The 26957-nt window shown below is 40.3% G+C and overlaps 1 protein-coding gene across 3 annotated transcripts in view; it reads left to right on the top strand.

The window, feature by feature from the left end:
• tmeff2a (transmembrane protein with EGF-like and two follistatin-like domains 2a) overlaps positions 1-26957 on the top strand; it is a 167958-nt gene that overhangs the window by 81727 nt on the left and 59274 nt on the right. For all 3 annotated transcript variants that reach the window (XM_079358201.1, XM_079358200.1, XM_079358199.1), the window contains exons 3-4: positions 4789-4918; positions 20517-20543. In XM_079358201.1, coding sequence (XP_079214327.1) covers positions 4789-4918; positions 20517-20543 — 157 coding nt within the window. The remainder of the gene's footprint in view (positions 1-4788; positions 4919-20516; positions 20544-26957) is intronic.

The following is a 26957-nucleotide window of genomic DNA, read 5'->3' as shown; positions in this document are numbered from 1 at the left end:
GGCTTTAAATCACTCATCCTCTCATCACTCGGCTTCGTTCTGCAGGGGTGAGAGCCAAAGACTGGGGATGATCAAGAGATGGGGTGTTGGGGGGGGGGGGGGGGGGGACTTTCACAGACAAGAAGGCAATCTTAAAAGGCACCCGCAGGGTTTCTGCCGGGCAGTTTTCCCTTCCGTTGCATCACGCCTGGCATATAGTGAGAGTCCCCAGGTTAAGAACAGCCTGAGCCAGCTGGGAGAGAGCGTGTGATGGAGGAAGGGGGGGGGGGGGAGAGACAGAGGGAGAGGATAGAGGATGGCGGAAAAAAAGCGCGGGCCCTGCAGTAAGCTATTCCAAGCGCCTTTGTGGGGTTGCCATTTTTTTCATTCTCTCCCGCTCTCCTTTGAGGGGATTTTCTATTCCTCTCCCTCACTCTGTCCCTGTTTCTTCTTCTCTTTCTCTTTCTTTTCTTTTTCATTTTATGATGTTCCTTTTTTTTACTGTGGTATCTTCAGGCACTGTGGTTCTTTTTTTTTTTTTTATCATGCCAAGTTAGTTGAGCCAGGACTCGGTCTTTCTCTCTCTACATCTCACTTCTGTATTTTCTTCGCCTTCATTAGCCCTCAGTCCCCTTCTGTCTCACCCTCATCCATTTTCTCTGTCTTCCTCTCTCTCTCTCCCCCCCCCAAAGCCCAATCCCACTCATCCACTTTGCCTCTCGTCTTCTCTGCGGGCCTCTTCCCTTCCTGCATCTCAATCCCTTTGATCAAGATCCAATGTGCTCTCTCTCTTTCCCTCCGAGCTCCTCCTCCTCTTCTTTTTACGCTCCTTTGTGTGTATTCTTTTCCTCTTTTCCCCCCTCAGCGGGTTAAAAACTGTGTCCACACTTGATCATTACGGTGCTCTCGGGCTCCTGAATCGATGGCGTGGTTATTTTTGTGCTCCTCCTCGCGGCCATCAGACCTTGTGTGTGTCTCTGATGACATTCGCACTAAGCCTGCTAAATTGGGATGTGCAGTTTATGAGTGAAAATAGTGTCTGTAAACTACACAACACCTGGAGGAGAGGGAAATTGCCTCCCTTGGCTCCAAAAACAAACACCGACCAATGCTTGACAGGAAGTGGCTCTTACATACATTATCCTGCTGACTCTAATCAGGTGAAACTTCTGTTCAGTCGCCTCCTGCTCTCATTGATCACAATCAATGGGACTGTGTCCTAAAGTAGCCTCCCTCCCTGTTGTTATAGCTCCTCTCTACATACTCCTCTGTTTCTGTTCTCAGACCGACTTTCTTAAACAACTTATGTTGGACATATTTGTTTCTTTTTCTGCTTCGTTTTTTTTTTATTTGTGTGCAAAAATGTCAGGTGATCGTTTTGACGTATTCAGGTTTATATGCAAAACAATAGTTCACAGCTGTCGTGATAAAAAAAAAAAGTGATGAAAGAGATTTCAAACTGGTGACACTCTCACAACAGCTTGAACCTGTTCTGTTAAAGTTTAGGTGTAAGTAACTCAAACATCGACGAAGATTTATGTTTCAAACTTCAAGATGTTTATTGTAGCTCAGATTATACATTTACATCCGAGTGACTTTCTTCTGCTGGGAGACTTCTTTGACAAGTTTAGGTATTTAAAATAAAGACTTAAAAAGAATCAAATAAAATATATAAGGTAAGAATACAAACAGGTTTTGAACATCTTTTTGTTTTAATCTTCTGGAGTCTGCAGACTGTGTATCAGCTTCGGAGGGCATATGAAGACTGTTCACCTCTAGTGTTTCCATGAGGTGCAAAAAGTGGAAAACAAGGTGTACGGATACACACATCCCAAAAAAAAAAAAAACTTTCACAAGTTCTGAATCAAACATCAAACTGAATACATAAACAAAAAGTATCTGTACACTATCTCCAGCTCACAGATCTTCTCCGGGCATTTTCAAGTACAAACTTCACAACGCTTGAAGAAGATTTGTCTTTTCAAAATATTGCTTTTGCAACCCCATATTTATTACAGTGAGCTGTTACATTTATGATACATGCATAAAGGGAAAGACAAGAAACTGTCCTGATTAATGTATGTAAAGCTGCAGGAGATGGAGGTCAAACACAGTGAAGATCCCAGCTCATGGGCCATGACAAGACGAGAACTTGAGCAGATAAACTTCAAGTTAACAGTGGTGACGATGTGTGCACAGTCTGTGACATCAGTGGTGAGGGTGTATGAGCGTTGGTGTGGTGATGGGCGTTGAAGAGTGTGCTAACATGAAAGGCTAAAATCAAACAAATGATGCAGGCAATGGTCTGGCAGAGCGAGAGAGAGAGAGCGAGAGAGAGAGAGAGCGAGAGAGAGAGGACCAAAGTGCTCCAGATCAAGCAGGATAGGACATCCACCTCTCTGGCTCAACAAAGAAAATATGTGTGCATGTGAATGAGTCCGCAGACAGACAAACACAGGCTGTCAAAGTGTTTTTAAAGGACAGTGAAAGAGAGTCGGGAAGCACTGGGAGGAGAAAGTGGCGGATGTCATGTCATTCGGATTTGAACCCACGACCCCTGGTACAAGAACTGCAGCCTCTGTGCATGGAGCCTTTCTGTACTTTCGATTTATTTCCACACTTTGTACTAAGTATAATTGTGTATCAGATTCAATAGAATGAACCTGTATCTTTGATCTTGTGGTTCAGATGTCTCATCGCTCGGAACATAGACTTGTATGTGAGTTTGTGCCTCTCCATACTGGCACTTTTAATGAGAGCCTGGTAGTGTTCAGAGAGGGCACAGGCAGATGATTGTGCCCACAGAGAACAGATTCCAGGTCAATCCATTGGGGACTAAGAGGGGAACAGAAGTGCAGACAAAGAGCTGTGAGCTCCTTAGCCTCGCTCCTTTGGGGGGCTCTCAAACAAGCCCCTTTGTCCTTGTGGTGTCACACCCAGCAGTGCTCGCACATTGCCTAGCGTTTAAGCCCTTTAAAACCAAATCAAGTTGTAGGCTGTGACTGTGGAGTGACTATTCCTTTGGACCTTTTTATAGGAATTCCTTCTTGAGGGGTAAATTTCTCTATTGAATAGTCACATTTGTTATTCCAGCGGTGTCGCACGGGGGAATCGATATCAAATGAGATGAATTTATTTCCTTCACGGCCAAAAGAAAAAAGAACTTAGAAAAGAACCATCTGTCATCTGAAAACTCTTGACTTGCGCCGAAGCCAACAAAGCATGTGGGCAAATGAATGAGTAATGTTCTCCTCTAACTTAGCTGCTATAGTGCTCAGTGCCCTTGAGCAAGTCACTTAACCTGCTACTGCTCCAGTGGAGCAACAACAGAGCTGAGCAGCAGAAAAGGCCCACCATTTCTCTGAGGACATATGCAAAATGAACTTGATGCACTAAGACGATGGGTCGCACATCTTTGATGCAAATGAAAAAGAAAAGAAAAAGAGGCGTGCAATATGCAAGTGACTGAAGAAACGACAAGAGCATAAACGCATAAATGCACGTTCTCATGCAGAAAAATGTGACTCATATTAGCTGAATGAGAAAGTATGTTTCAAGGGCTTTTAAAAATGTGATGTGATGTGATGGTTTGTCACTTCAAGAAGTAGATATAATGCTGACTGGAGCATGCAGATATGAGATCGTTTACACTGATACTGTTTTTTATGAAGAGGGGACAAATTCACAAATTCTTGTTACAGCACTTGATTTCCCTGATTTTCTTTGCTCAATGGCTGTGGATATGCTGTACATTCTTACCCTGTTTTCTTTACACAGAATAATTTAGCCCTTGTCAGGATTCTTTGCCGTGTCAAATGAAAAAGGGTTGGCTGCAGCTCAATGTTATGTTTGACCCCCTGGCAGCCATTGTAGGCATTAAAATTGCTACTTAGAAATGACCAGCCCTGTGGCTGAAGCTTTCTCCTGCTTCTGTAGATCATTTGGAGACATCAGTATTAATTTCAGTCTGTTTCACTTGAAGTTAAAAACTTCTCATAGTAGCTTTAAAACAGTTTTTTATATATTTATGACAAAGTTCTAAAATAAAATACTAAAAACCTCCTTAAAAAACTCTCATCACTTGTACTGTCATTTCATCACAGTATGTAAGCGGAGTTTTAAATCAAATATGTTAATATTCTCTCTGGAACCAGTATTGATTTTTTATTTTAGTCTGAGTTGAACAGATCCTATATTTACACTGTAATATCCACTGACTGTACCTGTAATTAAGGGACTTTGACAACAGTGATTCTTTTGTGCGATTTCAAAAACAATTGTTCACTTTGTGTTTGTTGAATCTTCCACATATTAATTTTGAAGCGTTTAATAAGATGGTCGTTTTTTTGTAAATACATCCAGGAAAAGAAACTATGAATTCAAGCTAAAAAAATATATGTATATATATATATATATATATATATATATATATATATACACACACACACACACACACACACACACATATATACATATATATATATATATATATATATATATATATTTCTCCTTACCATACTTGTTAAAGTTTGAACACAAGTGTCTTTAAAGTTATAGTTTTTTTTGGTGACTTCTCTTTTCAGTGGACACTGAAAATAACCAGATACAAACAAGTTCTTAGTTGTTCATCACAGTTTCCTGAAATGGAGTGGAAAGAAACAAAAGCTCACATCTTGTCGAGACACTGGTATCTGAACGAACACACGTTTCATGACGTATTTAATGTGTTTGTTTGTTCTCTGGTGACCTGGATGTGACATCATGTTTCATGCTCACCTTCTAACCTGCGTTCTCCTCTTGTGTCTGCAGTGCAACAATGACTATGTCCCAGTATGCGGCTCCAACAATCAAAACTACCAGAACGAGTGCTTCCTGCGCAGGGATGCCTGCAAGCAGCAGTCTGAAGTGCTTATCATGTCAGAAGGCGCCTGTCCTGCTGGTATGTACATTAACATCATGGTGCCTACACAGATACATTTACACAAGCACGAACTCTCTCTCTCTCTCTCTCTCTCTCTAACACACACATCCACAGAAAAATGCAGAGGAGTTCTGAACACCAGAATTTCCCTGCAGAGCACACAAACATAACACACTCCTGCACAACTGTGTTACAGAATGCTAATGATGCAAAGCTAGGATGCTATAAATATAAACCTCTTAGAAATCTAAATCCAGTTTTGAAATTGCACAGAAGAACAATTTCAGACTGTAATATCATTTACACAGTCAAACCCCTCCCGTGGATGAGATTCAGATACAGGACATTGACGCCGTTACTTCAAAGGAAGTGCAGAAAATGCAAGATGATGAAAAGGCTGGAGGTGACAGTCTGATGTAATTCTCCCAGCTTTAGTGTAACAAGGGCGACTACAATGACAGTGACATGCATTCTCATTGAATCATGAAGATTTCATCATATATGCAAACAATGTCCTCACTGAAGCCAGCATTAGGCCCAGAGGCACCCAAGGAGTACAGAGTTAAACATGTTCATTATACAGTTTGTTAGAAATTAGCGTGTTAGGCAGAAAGTAAAAAAGGAAGCTTGACAACAATGACCTTTCGTTACGTAATATTCCAATAAGTGTCAAAAGGCATAACATGGAACTACTTGCCAAATTGTCATAGGTAGTAACTGTAACATAGTTGCCAACAGGCATGCTCAACAAAGCAGAAAATGGAATGACTGACTCACACATCATCTTGATGGCCGTTTCATCGTGTTTTTTTCTGGATTATGTCGACAATTTAAGTCTTTTATCTTCTTCAAAGGACATGTGAATTCATTCTGTAAGAGATCTAGTGAAGCCTCAAATGAATTCTCACTGTATGACTTACATCTAGAGTACAAGAGAGGAGGGTGTGTCATAACACGCTCGCTGTTTTGCATTCACAAAACAATGCGTAAAATCCTTAACTATCAAACCGAGTTGTGTTTTCTAAAGGTTTTGATTTTAATTAAATCCCTGACTGTGAATTCATCAGTGCAGTTGTAAAGTTAGTTTTCAGCCCTGATGGCAGCAGCCTTGTTAATCTCTCGGAACTTTCACACTTACACACCTTTCCTGAAATGATCTAGATTAGCGTAAAGTGATGAATTTTTCACGCTTACTTTACCCAGATTTGTTTCTGCCAGCCACCTGAAACCTTTTCACAGAAGTCACAGTAAGCTGATGTGTGAACACAGCAGGAAGTATTCAGGATCATTCATTGATGGCTGAGAGTGTGCTATTGGTTAATGTTGGCCCACTGATTGCAGCATGTTGGTACATCATGGCAGCGTTAGCCTCTGATTTATTTATATGCTTATCAGTGGAATAGTTTCTCATTGTCTAACATGTATGCTACGTCATATCTCTTAAACTGCTCTCGTCCTGTGTTTCCATTCCAAGTTGGCTGGTTGTTTAGTTGGCCTGGAAAGGAGGTGCTTCTATATAAGTGTTGAGGCATCTGATTAACAAGCTAATGTGTATTTACTCAAACATGTCTAGTTCGTGCGCAGATAACACAAGATGTTGGCGGGTTGTCTTCATCCTACAGAGCTCATTTTTTTATGCCAAAATGTTTGGTGGCATCGACAACGCAGAGCATCGTGATCAACAATCTCGACGTTATCACTTTCTTGTGCAGCCAATTTTCAAACACTCAGCAGTTGTTGCTCTCAGACTAAGTGAATGGAAGGAAACGTACAGAAAAGCTGTTAAATGATGTCAGGAGGGATTGTGTACTCTCTACATAGTGATATTAAGGGCATTCACCATTATGTTGTAATTTACAGCAGGGTCACGTTATTCATCCTTGTGATAATGACAGGCACTAGATCATAGATAGTGTGCACAATCATTGAGCAGTGCCAAAAAAAAACGTTTCATTATTTAAATATGTATTTTACAATTATTAAAAACATTTAATTTATTTTTATTTTTTTTAAATAAGCTTAATATATTGTTTGGGGAGGCTGTGGCTCAGTTGGTGGAGTCGGTTGTCTACCGGAGGTTGGGGGTTCGATCCCCAGCTCCTGCAGTTACATGTCCGATGTGTCTTTCATGGTTGCTCCTGCCAGTGGTGAATTAATATTTGTGAATGGGATTAGTTGCTGCTGCTCATGTTCAATAGCATCTTCTGCCAGTAGGGTTAGAATGGATAGAAATGTGTAGGTGTGACAGCATTCTACAAACTCCAAGTCCATTTACCATTTAGTTATAACTAGAAGAACAATCCTTGTCTGCATTGCAGCATGTTGTAATTGCAAATCAGCTTGACCTCATTTAGAACAGTGTTTCTTTTATTTTACCAGAGTTCACTCTACAGTTCACCTCAGAGAACTCCTACAGTGCAGATAGGGAGGAGTGAATAGGTGTGATTTCAGACACAATCACAGGTGTAACATAGGATCATTTGGTGTACAGTTTGCTGATACAGTTTGGTGTTTAAGCTGCTGAGTGGGTGACTTCAGTGCCAAAAGGTCAGCGTCCTTATTAGAGGAGTAGTGGAGACGAGTGTTGTGGCTTGTAGAACACAGTTAGCTGTAAAGTTCGAGGTTCTTGCTCATTAAAGTTTGTAACTGTCATGTTAATTTAATCCGGGGGCCGTAGTTAAATGAAAACTCTTGTAAAGATGCCAATATCTACATTGTGACAACTGAGGATAATCTTTGACTGTGTTCCAATGTTTAGCTATTTCAGCTCTTTCTAACAGTTTTAGCACCCAGTATAAATTAAAAATGTCACTTTGATTACCCAACAACATGAAAAGTATGGAAAATGATCGATCTGTTGTCCACTCAAAACAGAAGCGTTTAAAGTTTGGTGTCTGTCTGAGGACAAACCTGACAAAGCGTCCATAATGAGTTTTTGACTCTGCATCCTGATGTTGTTAATTTGGCAAATAGAAGAACCATTAATTGCAAATAAAATGTTTTTTTTTTTCCATTCCTTGCTCATATTGCAGAGAGTGAAGCTGCTGTTCAACGTATCATCGACTCATGAGAAATAGATCAATCAGCGTCGCTCCAGGAAATGTTGTTGACCAAGACGTGATGGTCTTTCCGTCTTCGACACAAAGAAAAAGGAAATCTTGAATAGAAAATCTTTTAATATGAAACACTGACAACACCATAATTGCCAAGAAATTAGAATCTGTTTTAAAGGGCATTTATCTTTGTTAGACAACACAAGACGATGATTGGCTACGGGGTCCGAGACTGACCCCGCTGTGAAGGAAACTTGGACATTCCTCAAGAAAATGACCAACCTGAAGTGAAAAATTAGTCTAATCTTATGATGAATGTGATCTGCACACACACAAACGCAGGCTGTGATTTTTCCCCCTTTGGTTTTTATTTCATTAGAAAGTGTTATTAGGTTTGGCCCATGTAATGTGTTTAATCCTGGGATGACTACTCCAAACGGATGAGGATATACTTTAGAAAAAAAGCAGCATTCCCTGACGCCCACCAAAGAAATTCCTTCTGAATCCACCAATTAGTGAGTCATGTTCTGTATAATGTGCTTAGTTATGAATGAGTGAATCCACTTGCTCTTTCTGAGTTCAACATGTGAATCACAGCTTAAGTTAAGGTAGTAGTGCTAGCCTGAGTTGAGCAGTGTGTGACTCAGTTACCCACGCTGACAGGCAGCTGGCACAAGTCCATTCAGAGGCTGTCGACTGGGCTTCAGCTCGGCACAGAGAACATGTAGAGACTGAGGTGAAAGTGTTACTGCAGGAACAGACGTGTGTGTGTGTGTGTGTGTGTGCGTGTGCGTGTGTTTGCGTTTACCAGTAGACAGTCACATGCAATGATTAGTCAGTGGGTTGTTTGTGAAGTCCTTCTCAAGACACGTGACAGTGTAAGCTGGACTGTGTGACACAGCTCTGTGTATCTTTTTAAAGAGAAAAAGGGACAGATGCTCCTTTTTTCATTGAACACAAAGTACTTTTAAAAAGTTAATAAAGAGACTAAAGGGTGTTTTTGTGGCGCAATCGTCTGATAAACAGACCTTGTAAATAGAGCTCTGGACAAGCCTAGTCTCCCAGAAACTGAGCTTCTGTATTACGTAACATTACATAATACTTAACATTAATGCAACACACTAGATTCCAAAGTTGCAAATACTTAATTCCCCAACACATTGCCTCAGTTAAAATCTGTGCTACAGTATGTTGCCAATTGGTTTCACATCAAGCGACTCAAAAGGCTGTAGCATTTGATTCACCATTCAGTGAATCCTTGGGCCATAGATGAATGTTCCTACGTTTATATGGAATATGTTTCTCCTTCCAGTCAATCAAGTTTATTTGATTTGTTACTTGTAATCACCAGTCATAATGTCAACATGGTCAGTTTTTCTTTTGCTTCTCAAAGGTAAAATACCAGAAAGAGAACAGCTCTAGAGATAGTCAGACCAGATCAGATGATTTATGAAAGCTCATTTTTAACTAGTTGTGAAAAAGAAAAGAACAAGATTTTGGGTACTGAAATGGCGGGGGCGCACCCTTAGAGATAGGGTGAGGAACGTGGAGTAGAGCCACTTCTTGTCCACATCGAGAGGAGTCAGCTGAGGTGGCTCAGGCATCTGTTCTGGATGCCCCCTGGACGCCTCTCGAGGGAGGTGTTCGGGGCATGTCCCTCCAGGAGGAAGCCTCGGGGTAGACCCAGGACACGCTGGAGAGACTACCTCGGGAAGAACTGGAGGAAGTGTCTGGGCCATCTCTGCTTACACTGCTGCCCCCGCTACCCAGCCACGGATAAGCGGTATAAAATGGACGGATGAAAAAGACCAAAATAAATACGGATGGCTTTCTGAGACGTAAAAAAAGCAAACAAGTCCATTACTGATACTGACAAGATAGATTTATTCTGTATAGTAGTTTTAAGAAGTCTGAAAAAAAAAAAAAAATTCAGATTACCTAATTTACATAAGCAAAACTACGTTTCTGTTGGGCAGTGGGCCCATCAGAGAATAAACCTTCATAGAGGCAAATAAGGTGGTGAACAAACACATCTGGAATGACCTACACAAACGAGACGCCAGAATCCAAACAAAACAAAAGTTTCTCACTGGAGCTTTAAGAATGGAAGACAGAATTTATTTCAATCACATACACTTAAAGTCTTTTGAGATATAGATGTCATACTGGACAGCTATAAGGAGATTGCAGTTTTAAATGACATAACTGATGTTTTCAAGGCAGATTCATTTCAGAATTCAGACCAGCAGAGGAGTAGTACCTCTCTTGCAACTTAATACCTTGGATTTTGTTCAAATCCATTATTAATATCTATTTTTGAGTTCTGAAGTCATTGATATCATGGAGTTCACTGAAGGTAGGAGTCCATTTGCCAGCCTTTAATGTCAAACTTGAACATGAAATTCCAGTGTGGAAGCTTTCTTACGTAACAAAGTGTTACACACAAACCTCTCATGTGGAAAAGTGGGGCAGACGGCTTCTTCTGAAGAGTTTCCTCCCTGTTTTCTTCACTACTTAGCCTTTTAGTTGATACTCCCAACTAAGCTAACTTAAAATGAGCACAGCAATGGAAAAGGTTAGAATATCTGGAATACCAATGATATGAGAAACCCACAGTAAGAAAAACAAGTATCAAAACTACTTTACCCATGTACTGTCACAAACCTTTTTTCCTCTTCTTTTCTCTCTGCCTCCCTGTCCTCCTTTCCACCCTCCAAAATCCCATTAGCGCCAACAGTACACAGTGTAATGGATATATGTCAGCCTGCCTCTGCCAATACTTGTTTTCGAGCTGAGGAGAAAAATACCAAGAACCAGAAATCTCTCGGGGAAACTTATTGTAAGAAAATCTGGATGTAGTGTTCATAGTGTGACTTTGACTCTTTTTATCCCACATTTCACCGTATCAGGGTCAAACTACAACATGTCCAGCTATTTTAATGTAAGAGGAACAATCACACAACAGGGTTTATGGTGGCTGCTCTGGAAACTTTGGATTATGAGCATAATTGAATGTTCATTGGTGTAAAGGTCAGTTACATTGAAGTATTTCTTTTTTTTTTTATTTCTCAAAGAGCTGTTATGTAAGCTGGGATTTTATGCAATAACTATTCTTTTTTTCAAGCTTTATTGCACTGTGGACTTCGTAGGCTTACATTGTTCCTCGTCATAATGTTTTACCCATAAGCCGTATCAAACATGGCGGGTATCATATTGGGAATGGTATCTCAACCTACCTTTAGTTCAATCTAGAATCAGGCAAAGAGGTAGAGCGAAGGCAGATCTGAAGCCTTCTCTGCAAACAGCAGTAATGTGTCCACCTGTCAGTCAACAGGGGGTTTGTCTCTGAAGGACTCTTAGTTCTTTCTTTCTTTCTTTCTTTCACTCTGCTTTGGTCCTTATCCACTTACAGGTGGAATCATCTCACTCATACATAAGGCACCTCTTAGGTTGACAGCTAATGGTGTCTGTTTGATTGTCAGCCAGAAAACCGCTACTGATTGTAAGTAGTGAAGCAGTTTAACATGTAGAGATTGACTGCAAAGTTATTCAGTTACTTTTTATAGATTCATCCCTAGCAACTGCTTCAACATTACACACAGACTAGCTTCTCGATTGTTATTCTTCTTTTTTTTTTAATGTTTGGATTACATGACCTTTCATTCAGCCATAAAGTACTTTTGTCAGTGCAGCTTATGGAGATCATGCAACAACAAAGAAGGTCAAGATTAACTGGGAATAGAACTGTTGATGTTGTCTGCACAATGAAAACTGTTAGCAGTGTAAGATCTATAGTTTATAGAGTTTTTACCCATTTTACATTATAAGGTATAAGTGACTCATCTCATTATATACCAGCTTCCTTTCATTTACTCTATATGGCAGAGCTACAGGATCTCCCCCCTCATGTTTACTGACCCAAAGCCCCACCTGACTTGTCAGTGTTATGTGCCTTCATTAACCCTCGTGGACGGTGTTAAGGCCAAGAGGCCAGACGTCCTAGACTTCTGTCAGTCTAAACAGTAAACAGAAGGCCTGCTGGGGTGCTAGTTTCATGCTAAGTGACGGCACTGAGGCGAAAGCTAACGCGATTTCATATCATTGCCTTCTGTTTTTGGTCCCCAAGGAAAAGCACTTTGCATTGGCTGCTGCAGCAATGCTCACATAATACACAATACTATATAATAAAGGTTTAGATTGCTGACATCTGACAAAGTGAGGTATTTTAGTCATTTATAGACTTCTACTATGTGCAACATCTGCCAGACGAAGAGGCAAATTTACACCTCCTTTTTTCCAGCCCCAGTCCATTCCAGTCTTTATTACCTCCATGTCACCGCCAGATAAGGAAGTTCTGATTTAAAAGTCGATAACAGGGAGAGCTCTCAGCGGTGCAAGGCCAGTAAAAGCTGATGAGCACAGGATGGTACCACTTTCCTATTACACCAAGTGCTAGGCCAGCACAGTGAGGAGTAGTTAAGCATTAGCTTAGCCAAGTGAAACAAACCAAGCAGTCTATTTCTCCTAAAGGACAGAGTGTTAGGCTAAAGTAAGCGCTAACAAAGCAATTTCCAACTCGGTTCCCGAAGTGAAGAGTCTATAACTTTAAGAAAGTCATTAAAGGTGGAAGAGTGTTTACTTGACACTGTGTTCAATCACCAATTGGTCGCAGTGAAATCCCTGAGAACTGACAGGCGACAGGAGCTACAGTATATGTTTGGATAATGATTTAAAGAGCATATTGCAGGTTAAAGACAAAACTTAACTAATCATAGGAAAATACGTTAACAATACTGTTTTTAAAGAAATTCTGAAATTAATAACCCACAGGGTCTCCTGGAGACGTTTTAGTACGTTTTCGCACGTCTTTGCTTTTTACTTCCGCATTCGGCTGTGACGTAACATAAGGGAGTCCCGCTGAATCCCCGTCTGTTTAACATAGAAAATCATGGATCCGAGTGTCACTCCCGTCAATAAAGAGGAAGAAGACATGTATTCCTTTACATATAATGGTCCACTGGCTTATTATTCTGAACCTGTTAAATGTGATAGAGAGCAGAAACAGGCAGGATTAAAGGAATAACGGCCTCAGGAGAGAAGTGAAGCTGTGGTGTGAGGAGAGACCCGGAGCAGGCGTCCTGCTGAGTGACAGGTGTCAGCTCGCCATATATGGGCGAGTGCTTTGTTCACATCAGCATATATAAAGTTTGTAATCACATTCAATCAATTAAAAAACTATTTGTAGAAGGTGCAAGTGACGATCATTCACCTTTACATTGTATGGGAGTTGCTTGTAAAAACGGCAAATCTGTACAACGTATTACGGTGCCGCGCTGTGCGCGCGCGAGAGAGAGAGCGAGAGAGAGAGAGAGAGAGAGAGAGAGACAGACAGACAGACAGACATAGAACCCGATTACACGGCCTGTGCAAATGCATCACCAAGTCTTAATTGTTTATTCCTCATGCAGCCCAGTGCTCACGTTGTTATAGAAAATACAGTGTATGGTGCAGGATCACGGCGCACGTAATCCACACAAACATGCACAACAGCGCACACACTCCACAGTTTAATGCGTGCACATATATTAGGCTACTACAAAAAGTTTAAAGTTTTAATTGGATAGAGGACCGACGTAAAGCTTGTGTTTCTGTTTGTTTCCAAACCGCGCGTTCCGTCTTTTCCCACTGCGCACACACAAACACACACACACACACACACACACACACACACACACACACACTCCACAGTTTAATGCGTGCACATATATTAGGCTACTACAAAAAGTTTAAAGTTTTAATGGGATAAAGGACCGACAGAAGTAAAGGTTGTGTTTCGTTTCGTTTCCAAACTGCGTGTTCCGTCTTTCCCCACTGCGCACACACACAAACACACACACACACACACACACACACGCGCACACACACACACGCGCTCTCTTGTAACAGAGTTGGATTTATAATAAATCGTATGACTACATATATTAAAACAGACTGTCCGGTGTCTATTACGCTCACACTAGAGAATATACAGAGGATTCCAGCAGATCAAATCATTAAATGCTGCGTATAATAATATATAATATATAATATTTTATGTTAAACAGCCAGAGATTTAAATCATTAATAAGGAAACGTTTTTGTGTCTGATACCGAAATATTCATCGTGTCTGTTCGATCGTTTCTGAGGTTGTGAGAATAATTCACCAAAACACACTATGAATAATCAAGCCACTTACACTGTGCACCTGAATGTGCGCCGCTCAAGTTACAAACTATAGCAGGGAGGCATCCTGTCTGTTCTCACTCACTACCACGTATCATTACACCTCTTTAATCATGTGATGTTTTAGCCTGTTTTTTTGTGCTTTAATTCTTTTGTGCTGCCTTCTAAATGTTTGTTTGTAAAGTGTTTGATGCTCTCGGTGCAAGACAAGTTCCCCCAGGGGCAATAAAGGCTTCATTCATTCATTCATACACGGACGCATAAAGCCGATCAAAGCAGAGTCAGAGAACGGGACTCCCTCATGTTACGTCATATGACGCGTTGTTGAAAAAAAAGCACGTTCTAAACGGCTATGCTAAAACAGCCACTTTCTCCTCTAAATTAGAGCACTTATGTGTTGTAGAACATATTAAAAAAATAACCTACTTATTTTACAGCCATTAACAGACTATATAAAATATTAATTAAAAAATTGTTTTAACCTGCAATATGCTCTTTAAGAAGCACACTGGGTAATCAGTGAACCCTGAGCTGAATTAATAGCAGTGTCATGGTATCAGTTACATCTCACAATGCAGGAGAAATCATCACAACAACACTAGTTCTCTGTGTATGAAAAAGAAAAAATCCATGACTGGCATTTGATAATGACTTGATTTCTTCAAATAATCGTAATCTACTAAATTATTGATCCGGAGGGGGATTTTCTTTAACCATGCTGCTTCTCCAGGGAGGTCAGAGATCAAGATGAGCTACAGATCCACAGACCACAGGGGATTTTTCAGGTCCTTTTCTAGGACGTTTAAAGTTCGATCGACCCTGCAACTAGCCTTAAATGTTTTTATTGGACCATTCTTTAAATTACATCCGATGCTTTAAAAAAAGGGCTTTCTGAAATCTTTGAGCATGGCATCAATGGATCAATAAGGGTCACGCTGAATAAAAATGCTCATTTTAATTACAGGTCCTCCTCTACACCTCTACTCCCTTACTTTCTCCTTGCACACCAGCTCTGACATCAGCACTATACGGTGAAACTGGACATAAAACGTGGCATGCAGAATCGTTTAATATGCGTATAATTCTTAGCGATACAGAGCTGGTTGGAGTGTTGAAGCACTTTCTAATGGCAATCAGGGAGGAAGGCTCAGCAGTTCTGTCAAATTACAGTTTGATATAGTGATGGCTGGAAGGTCCGCCACTTCAGAGATTCCAATTTGGGATCCCTTTTCTATGTAGTGGGCTATTTGTGCCAGTAAGATATTGAAGATTCTTGCTGAATCACAGGAAACACAAACTCCTCGTGGCCAGCAAATTAAAAACCCATGTATCCGACTGAGCTGAAAATGTTCCTATCAAATTATGCCTCGGTGGAATGTAAGTTCAAAGGTGCAAAACTTGCTCCTCATATCCCCAGACATCTCATTTAGTCTTTACAGTGAATAGTAAATGTGGAGAAATCCAATCCAGAATTGAAAATCAGATTATGCCAGTTTAATGAAAAAGTGAGAGAATAAACTGCTGGGTTGCTAGATATTGCACATGGGTTGTGTTTTTAAGCTATGTACACTCACTGCATACTGTACAAGCATTTCTCCAGATGATGGATTGGAATTTTCTGCTTAAGAGTAATGTGTTACTTGCTGCCTGCTGACTGATGTCACAGACAATGTGTTTCTAGAAAAAGACACAATTGTTCAGTATAGAAAATCTCTTTAGAATATAAACTTTGTTTTTACCATGTAGGGACTCACTGAGAGTTTAACATACAGAACTGCATGCTATGAAGCTTTGTTTTCTACTAAAAACCAAGCCTTACTAACCGAAGGAGGATTGATTTTTGATAACTTATTCTTGAGTTTTGAGGCTTAGACATGAGCACATAAGATAGACTAAGTCTAAAGCCGGGCACACAGGGTGTTTATGTTTGACTGTGAGAGATTTAAAAAGATTTCCAGTTTGAGGGACTCTGACTCAATGGTTGTTCATTTATCAAATCAAGTGTGCTTATTTGTCTCATCATTGTATTCCACACTTTAAGAACCAAACTGTTCAATCTGTCATTATTTGTCATCACGTGTGATGGGGCATAGACTGTAAATATTATTGGATGGAGTGATGTCACCCATCTGTTTCTGCAATAGGCTTTGGAACTGTAGGGGTCTTCATGCTGGAAATCCTGACCTCACCAAAACTTTCAGACAACCTAACGACAGACGAGGAGCTGAGGCTGAGGCGGGTTTTAAGCCTTCTTATAAACCTTTACCCAGCGCCCGCCTGTCGGGTCAGCAAGGTGTCTTTGTGTAAATAACCCTTATCCTTCATCAAATCACAACAGACTCGAGAATTTGTTGAACCTCTGTAATGGCTTTGTTTTTTAATAGGGAGGTTGCTGCTTGGTCTGAGGGATCGAGTAATATTTTAAAATCTTTTAGTGTTGGCCGGGCTTCACAGACAAGCCAACAACAGACAGGGTGCTGCTCCTTGATTGATTTGGACTTTGTTGTTGTGCAGCTACCTGAATAAGGAAACCCCCGCAGATTAGGACTCTTCACTGATTTATATTCAGTCGACTTTTAGGGTTCAGCCCTGGAGTTCATGCAGTTACCTCCAGACAAGAAGCAATGTGTATAAAGTCTATGTGAAATGCAGCAAAGCCTCTTGACCACACCACACAGTAATGTTAATAACAATTCCCCCTGGAGGGTTTCTCTTTCCTTGTTCCGACGTCTGCCCTCTTCTAATCAATTGGCCCAGAAAAGAAAAGAAAAATACTTCAATCATCTGCTGTCAATGGAGGTTATCATTTTTTTCCACTTGGCACTCTTCCTCTGCAATCTCACCCACCCTCAGAGCCTCTCAGAAAATAAAATTGCCTGGTATCTCCTCTTTGTGAGCCTTCATTTGGCAGACAAACGGCAGAAAAGTAAGCCTGGCCATTTTGTTCTATTTTCTAATGCCAGTCTTTCTCTCCTCAAACCTCTACCCTTGTGCAGATACTAAAGATTTCTATTGATCTCCCATGAACCCCTTCTGACTCCTGCCTGATCCTTCTAGCTAAGCCTTTTTCATGAAACACTGAACACTTAGTGTCCCACATGCTCCAAGGTCAGGGAAGTTCTGCAGGTTGAAAAGGAGGTTTTTGTCAAAGTTGTGTGCAGAGATTTTATTTTCAACCTCAAAGCTGCCCTGTGGAGTTGAACTTGTAAACAAAGAACATTGCTTTTTAACATGCTGCAACTCAACCAAACTCAGTTTGTGTATCTTTGTGAAATGCTCGGTGAGATATCTTTTTCCACTCTTGAATTCATGCTGTGTCGTGTCACATCATATCGGGTTTAGAAAAAAAACAGATATGATACCACGATACAAACGTCAATTGAGATCAAAATCCCATAAAACTAAACTCTCACTATGTCGATTCAAATATATTGACAGTACAGAAAAGGAATAAAAAATAAAAACATGTAGAATTATATGATCATTGGCAATAAATCTCTTCAACATACACTATTTAAAATTTGATGACGCTTCCACTGAAATATCGAAATTAATTCAAAATGAACTAAACCAATGTTTTATTTTTTTGACATTTTCTCAAATATTTGCCGAGGTGACCGCTATGATGAGTCGCCATGGCAGACACAGAATGTTTATCGTGGCCATGGAAACACAGGATGTTACGTCAAAGACCGCTGCATAAGGAAGCAGGAACTGATTGAAAGCTGCCATTCTATGTGCTGCTGGAATAAAAAGGTCATGTAAATGATACTTGGATACATAGTCAGTCATGTATTGTGTTCCTCAGGTCGCACGTTTCGCACGTTCGTCTTTTTGACATCATGGTGTCTGTCGTCTTGTTTTACCCGGCGGGAAGTAGCAGAGAGAACTCCCATGATTCCCCTCGAGCATCAACGTCATCTTTTGTTATTGTAGTTTGGAGTTAGAGCACGCTGGCAGCGATGAGTTTTTAATACCCCAAAGAATTCTTGACATTCCCTTTTGATATAGCATCAAGTTTGCTTCTGGTTTAATAATTTGATTTGATTTGATAGTGCTTGATTGTGCGGGTCAGACGTTTGTTTTGCATCACAGCGGCTCCATTTGCAACATAAAAATTACAGACAAGCTACAGAGATACAAACATTTGGCACAACATTCAAACACCAAACAAATACTCAGAGGAACTTTGTTCAGGGATTCAGCTCCTCATTCAGTTTTAGTATTATGGACTGAAAAACAAGATTGTCCTTTGATACTTGTCAATATCTTGATTGATGTCCATTTCTGATGCCTCTAAGCTAATGAATAAGCAGTGTAACCTGCCAGATGAACCTTTAACAGGGTTCATGATCTGCAGCTGTATTGTTTATGTGGAAGTGCTGCATCGTTGGCACCCACTGTGAGATCTGGGGGGTGACAGTAATAGTGTTTGATAAAAAGGTGTATTATTTACTTGTACAATCCCACCGCTGGCTCGTTTCAAACCTGTTTAGCATTGTTTTGTAGTCTGGCTAGACTTGTTCTCTATAAACAGTAATTCAACGCTCTTGTTTCATTTAGTGGATCAGTTAAAATTTTTATGGGCTCTTATTTTCTCTCCTTCACTGTTTCCAACAAAGTCACTCCAGAGCAGAAAAAGAGTCTCTCATCCGTCTACACAAGAGCCAGTTCTAGCACAATCCAGGTTTTCAGGCCAGTTAGCCGCACTGTTGGACTGGTGCTAGTGATGCATTCACTGACACTGAGACACCAACTACACTGACACCATCTGCAGTAGCAGTCTATGAATCAGTGTTAAATGCTGCTTTATCCACATCAACAGGCCGTATACAAGTATACAGAACTACTACTGTGAGTTTAATGTCACTGCTTTCTATCGCTATGTATAACTGGAGTCATTTAAATCTACAACATGAGGAATTGTGCCTGATTATACAGAAATGTGGTGTTCTTTAAAAAAAACAATAATTGGATTAAAGAATAAAAGGCCTAGATATATGTGATCTTTCTTATAATTGAATTTCTGTATTACTATAAAGCGCTGCCATGTGACTTTTAAAGCTTATATTTCAGATTTTTGGGCGATGACAGGAGTAAAACCGAACAAAAATAAACAACTCATGCGTTGTCTTTTTTTGTCACAACCCAATTTTAGAAAAAAGTAGGTAGTTATACTCACATGATGGTATGCAAGGCCGTGTAATGACAGCAGACTGAGGAAAAGCGTCGGTCTGCATACTTGCAAAACCTAAACACCAATAAAAGTTTGAATTCATCCCAATCACAACGCTTGCCATTGGCCTTGTTCTGGTGATCATTTTTAAAATGATACAATAACATTTCAACAGACAGCTGCGATCGGCTCCCTCCCCCCAAGACCCCAAACAGGAAACGCATATTTATTATATTTGGGGAAAAAAAAAAAGATGGGATAAATGAAAACATCTTTCACAAAACTTCCAAATCCAGATGTATTTTTCAGGTAGTTCCAGCTCTCTGATTACAATCAGACTGTAACTGGTTGCTTTGAGATTTACTTTCTATTAGCACTTCTGACCATCTGCTGCATTGACCTTGAAGAATCAACCCACTCGAGACGTGTTTTATCCCTTTAGAAATGTATTTTATTGAACCAAGCTGCCATTAAAGTATCATGACAGCCCTTCGGTCATACTCGGTGTGTTTTAGGCCTGTGATTGCCCCAATAATCCAGCGAGTGTGTGCACCTCTTCATATAAACCCTTCTCACATGGGTATTCTTATGGATCTGAACTCTTATCTCCCCTCAGTCCTCTGAGGCTCTGCGTCTGGTGTCTGGCCCGGGGCGTTTTAGCAGATCGCTTTATGCCGGGGTTCAAATTACTCGGGGTCTGTTCCTGTGAAGTGCTCATCAGTAACCCTTTCACAGCTGTATCGTTTAACAATTCTGTGAGCTCAATGCGTTAAGGGAGCTCGACAAAGAACAGCGGAGAGTCGTCCACATACAAAAACACCGTTTCGGTGCCGTTTCAGTCCTACCATGGAGTTGAAGGTGTTCTCATCCATGTAGTGATGTAAAAAAAAAAATGGAAGCTGCAATATGCTCAAAACCTCAGGGCATCCACCACCATCTGATTTTTGTTTTTCCTTTTCAAATCTGACTCTCAGTTTTACTTTGGAGGGATCTCGTTTCGCTCTAACACACCCACAGGCTGACTGAGTCTTACTCAAACTCTCACACACACACACACAGGCCAGGCCAGACACACACTTACATATGCAGAGACATGCTTATTCAGCTTAATGTCTGGGTCTGTGTGTGCCTCTGGTTAATAACTGTGTTTGTTCTCCTCCGCAGATGCCGGATCAGGATCAGGAGATGATGGTAAGATTACTCACTTTCTCATTTCTGACTGCACATTGCCGTGTGTTTCTCTGTATTCAAAGTCATAGTGCCAGACATGTGTACTCAAAGCATGAGGTTTTTTTTAATAGAAACCACTTGGAGAAGTCAAAAATATATATAATTCAAGTGTACTCAAAGGGCTGCACGTTTATTTCAGTGGTTAGTGCTGTTGCCCCACAGGAAGGAGGTTCCTGGTTCGAACCGTCGACAGGAGCCTCCCTGTGTGCAGGTTGCATGTTCACATGCATGTGTTGGTTCTACTCCTGCTTCTTCCCACAGTCCAAAGTCATGCTCCTTAGGTTCATGTTGACTCTCAAATTGCCTGCAGGTGTGAATGTGAGTATGGCGGGTTGTCTGTTATCTATTCGTCAGCCCTGTGACTGATTGGCAAACAGCCCACGATGTGACCCCGCCTCCCGCCTAATGCCAGCTGGGTTGAACTCCAGCCGCAAGCGACACTGAACGAGAAAAGCAGTTTAGATAAGCGATGGATGGAATGAAGTTTACACGATCATTGAATATTAAATAATTATGTCAATACAATAACTTCCACTGCACATAAAACCAATATAAATGCTGTTTTCATATCCAATAAGGTTGGGTTTGACATTACCATATTGCTGCACTTGTACTTTACTTATGGTTTCATGAAGCTTTAAATCAGCTTTAATACGTGTTTCCTTTATTACTGATGGATCACACGAGTACATGAGTATGTTAAAGCAGTCACTCATAGTAATAAATCATTAACTCATTGGGTTTTGGTATCATAGTCATCATCATGCTTGAAGTTGTTTTCTTACACAGTTCCTAAACCGAGCTTGATGAACGTAGAGAAGTCACTGCATGCCTGTACATATGTTTGAAAGCGGAGCAAGCAGTGAATTCATGAATACGTTCTACTTCAGACAACAAAAAAAGAATTGCAAATGTTTTTTTTTACAAGCTGTAATTATGTGTAAATATTGCTGGAGATTTTGCCATTTTATTGTGGGACTTAATGACGACTGGTGTGCTTGAGCAATCAGCCCCAAGTGGCGACTGGAGGCGCCACAATTTTAATGTAAATCAGCGATGCTTGTTTTGTTTCCTATTCAGAGAATACAGCCTGGATTTAGTGTCTTTCCTGTCTTATTTTTGGTTTGATTGGCTGCTACTTTACTGTTTTATATTCACACTCACTAATCCATGATGTGCTTTGAGCTTGAGCAGGAAACTGTCCAAGAAAAATGATCTTAAACCAAGCACATAACCTGCCCCAAACTACAGAACATCAGGCACATCAAGCAAACGAGTCTGCAAGCACAGTGAGACAGGAAGCGATTACATTTATTTTATGAATTATTTACTTTTTTTTTAAATTTATTTGTTTGTTTGGATGTCCCTTAATTGACAAACATTGTTAAACAAAACAGCACTGAATAAACGAGACAACAACACAGAACACAGAGAAACACAGGCTGTACATCCCAAACACACACACACACACACACACACACAAACACACACACACACACACACACACCTACACACACACACACACACACACACACACACACACACACACACACTCAGACGTGCACACAGACACACTTGAAACACCAGTAAAATATGTTATTCAGATGAGAAGTGCCAATGTAAAGATGTAAAGGGCCAGACATTTCTATAAAAGAGATAAAGGGAGAACAAATGTCGGACTAATCTCTGCCTGCAAAGCCTTTCAAAACATGATCATAAACTTGTAAATGCACGTAATGATAACTTTGACATAAAACAGGTTGTTACTATGAAAAATATCTTTACACCATAATAAACTTAAAATCTTAGCAAATAGTTTGACTCAGCTTTTATGCAGAGTGAAATGTGTCCTGCATGCAAGAAAAACTACTCTGTAAGATTTGTCAGGATTACACAACCTTGTGTATCTCACAGTTTCTGGTGAATCATTTCAGAAACATGCAAGATTATTGGCACAGTCCTTTAATCTCAACGTAACGTCTTTAACCTAAAATACAAATCCACTCATCGCGAACATGCAAATCTCCTCTTCAACTGTACTCCCTGACCTTCCTCTGCCAGGGCTCCTTTTAACAGCCTTTCAAAGACAGATACATCAGCTCGGAAGTCACTTATCATCCACTTTCTCTTTTTGCATTCTGCTAAATGAAAAGTCCTTTGTATGAGAATTAATAAATAAATACTGGGGCTGGAAGAGGACAAGTTGTCAGGGGGTTATAAAAGCGGGATGTTCATTGTATTAAGATGGAGAAGGGCTTAAAAGCTGTGATTGATAACTTTAGTTTGAGTAAGTAATCATGTAAGACCTTCAGCTGATTAATAACTAAGACTCTTAATTTGATGCCTAATTGACCAACAAGCCCGAGCTGTAATGTCAGTGAAGACAGCACACAGTCAGAAGTCAAACTAATCTGTCAGTGCGTGTTTGAACACATGCATATATTTACTCTGCTCCGTCTCTATCTGTCCCCCTCTGTGTTTACCCATGCAGTTCCTTCATTAACTTCCGTGCATGGAAGCTCACCAAGCATATATGAGCGAGGGATTGGAAAAAAGATTAGTCCCCAAAAAAAGGAGGCGGACAGACGGAGGAACAAGCGGAAATGAAACTGGTGCTAGGTCAACCAGAGAGTGAGAGAGAGAGAGAGAGAGAGAGAGAGAGAGAGAGAGAGAAGGGGAGAGAGCGAGAGAGAGAGAGAAAAAAAAGGGGAGAGAGAGAGAGAGAGAAAAAGTGAGAGAGAGAGAAGAAGTGAGAGAGAAGGACATGCAGGCTGGGGTGGTAGACAAAGAAACGGCCTGAGGAAAGTCACATAATAGATAACAGAACTGAGAAAACAGAAGGCGGGTGATTCTGAAATGGAGGCTGAGACGAGGGCAGACAGCGATAAGGGACACGAGGAGGAAACAAAAAGCAAACACATATTTTCATATATACAGTATGTCTGCTCAACAGAGTTTTCACTTTTGCTGTGCTTCACATTGAACTTCATTATCCTACCGAGTATTTCAGAAATTTAGTCAGTCATAATGATATATTTCATGTTAAACAGCATTATCAGTTGTTAACAGTTTGTTGATTTTTTTTTTTGTGGAAAAATTTAAAAGGAAATGTAGGAAAAAAAGGTTAAAAAGTTATAATCACAAAATGTCAATAGTTAATCATGATAAATCACATCTGAAATTCCATTACACCTGATTTAAAAATAACATTTGTTAGGCTTTTATTTTGAATTGTGTAGTGGCTTAAGAGTACTTTACTTGCTGTTTGAATTTAACCCTGCTTTTATTTTGAAATGAACTAGGACCTTCAGGTTAATCGAAAGGTTAAGGCACAAACTTACATAATGGCAGTTTGATGAAGAGCAGGTCTGCTCCAAACGTCACAACCATCTGGAATATTAGAGCCCTACAGCGTGCGAGCAGTCTTCTTTGTTTTCCACCATATTAACATAATCACAGAAAAAGAAACTCCCCACAGATCAAAAGCTAAATGAAAACAGCTTCCAGGAAAAAAGTCAAATGTTTGATGTGGTAAGGTGGATGGTACTTTTGACTTGCCAAATGAGCTGTCTGTAGTTTATTATAAGTGAAGTGATCCAAGGATGCAGCAGTGTCATTCGCTGTCACACATGGTGTGCCTGAAGGGATAAAAAACATGCGATAAATAACAAGCATTCATTTCAGTCTTGGTTAATGGTGCTGACAGCACTAATATCACTATAAAATGAACTATTAGTTGATTTTTTTTTCCTAAATTAGCACAATAATAAAGAGCCAAGAATTAAATAATTGATTTGGTAGCATCTTAACTTCTAATAATTTCTACATCCTAAATTCACTAATTTATTGTGGATGTTGAATTTGATTGTATTTAGTAGGATGGCCCCTTTCAGATGTGCCATCTCATTTTTAAGGGGGACTCTGAGGGTTGGAGGGCAAAACTAAATGAAACGTATTATTGTCCACAGTAGTTTGGCCACCAGTAACCTCCAAAACCAAGAGTAGGTGAAGTAAAGATACTTTAAGAATCAATGTTTAGAATAAAAAAAGCTCTTTAGTTCTCTTTAAACACATTAAAAATAGTAAAGAGAAATATATAATTATAATAATTAATAATTTTGGAAACTGTAAGCGGACATACATCCAGTCATATATTTTTACTCTGTTACCGATCAAAAACAATTATTTTTTTGTTTTACTTGTCTAAGTTGTGCCTTTAGATTACAATGCAGGTTCTCCTGTGATAATGAGTTCTTTTTCTTCTTTTTTTGTCTTTTTTTTTCATTTTATAAACCTCCCCTAGAGGGAAAAAATCAAGGGCACCTCAGCAGTGCTCGAGAAGTGGTCTGGCACTTCTCAAGCTACCAGACCAACTTCCATATTTTGGTCTGTATCGGGACTTGAACCAGTGACCCTCCGGTTCCCAACCCAAGTCCCCGCGGACTGAGCTACTGCCGCCCCAAACTCTTGAAATTTCTTTGAGATCTGAAAACAATGTCGGAAACTCTCCGGGAAAAGCCATGTTGTTATCCTGAGATAAGGAGATGAAGAAGTCGAGGTCTCAAGAAAGCATCAGAAATGAACATATTATCAAAGGAAAATGGAGTAAGATCAAATGTAAGGATGAATATCCTCCTAGGGTTTCAGTCGTTAGCTGTACCAGTTGTTGTAAGATGTATAGATTATTGATCTATATCAATTCATCTATAAACATTTTAATGAATTTGTAATACACTTATTAAAACAGGAAGAAAAGTTGAATTTAAGGATAAAGCATCAGGCATACAAAGAGTTTGGTATCGTTGTGCTCATTTAAACTCGGCTGTTGCCCTGAATAACCCCATGGAAACTCTTCACCACATTTTCAGACCCCTGGGTGTTTTAAAGTCGAGTCTGGAGAACCGTCTTCATTCTCAACTGTCAGATAAATGTGTGACGAATCGATCATTCAGCAGGAGAAAGAGACAATTAGGAAAAAGTAGCTCGGAGGTAGAGCGGGTATTTGTGCTGTAGAAGAGTGAGAGGCGAAAGAAGAGGGCAAGGACGGCAGGAGGAGACGCACAAACTCGCCCTATAAAGAGAGAACCATAGCAGAGGTCAAAGTAGATGGAGAGATACAGTGGAAGACATGGGAGGGGAGGAGGAGGAGGAGGTGGAAGAAGAGACAAGCTGCTGGTGTTTTATGAGCAGGGGAGAAGGTTAAAGAAAGTGGTTGTAAAAGAAGGGTCAGACTCCTGTTGAGGAAATGAGCAGTGGAGAGGCATACTGGTAAAAATCAAATGTATTTTAATGGCTAATGATAAATCTACACATATAAAAATCCCACTCTTCTGGCTCTTTGCCCGATTCATTGGCTGTAAAATGTGTGAATGTGTTTGTGCAGGCTGCAGGCTATACTTCAAACACCAGCATGTATACATTTATGCTCGTTGGAGTGTTTCTTCTTTTGTGTGTGAGTCAGAAAAAAAAAAGTCAACCATGCAGAGAGAAGCCCCGAGGACATGAGCGTGGTCACATGGCCCCGTTAGTCAGGATCAGACATTTGTCCAAATCAAATTGTAGGCTGGAGAAATCGAATTGCTCTCACATGATCACGCAGAGACATAGAACAAGCAGAGCCTTCAAAAGTGTATTTTTAAACACGACTACGCAGGAGTCTGCAGCAGCCAGGCAGCTCTGGAAAGCAGTATTGTTCTTATTGAATAATGAAAACCAAAGAAATACAAGCTGAAGTCGTAATTGTGTGTGGAAAGTAAAGAGAGATAAAGAGAATGGGGGGGGAAAAAACTGTTTTTTTTTTACTATTTTAAGATAACTGCTAGCAGCCTATAGCTTCTATGTTGATCCATCACCTTATAGTGCAGACTACAATTTTAGTGGGAGATGTCCTAAAAAGTGTCACAACTAAGCAAAGCATCACGAGGTGAGAAGAGAGAGGCTTTTGCAAACTTTCACTCGCCACATACTTGAGATTTTATTTTTGGGCTTTGGCGAGTTAATTGTAGAGACAGGAAAGTGGATAGAGTCAGAATTCAGAGAGAGAGAGAGGTTGGATCCAAACCCGGGCCGCCCTCTTCACAGCCTCCATACGTGGAGCTAATTACTATGCTTCTGGCGCCTCTAGTCGCCACATACTTGAACATTTCAACAACAGGTTCTCTGATCTGACACATTTGTCCATTTATGAACAGAGATGTGCAGAAGGGGGGGGGAAATCCCTCTGGCAGGAGATAAGGACGGTCGGGGAATCTGCTCAGTTTTAACATCTGATATCAGTGATGGTATCTTTGCCGACAAGTTTGCCTTTTAGCTCGCTTATCAATCTGACAGCAGATCCTCCCAAAATGTACATAACGGTTCGAAAACAATACGGCT

This window comes from Symphodus melops, assembly GCF_947650265.1.
Source record: "Symphodus melops genome assembly, chromosome: 12".
Lineage (NCBI taxonomy): Eukaryota > Metazoa > Chordata > Actinopteri > Labriformes > Labridae > Symphodus > Symphodus melops.
This window is presented reverse-complemented; position numbering and strand designations above follow the sequence as displayed.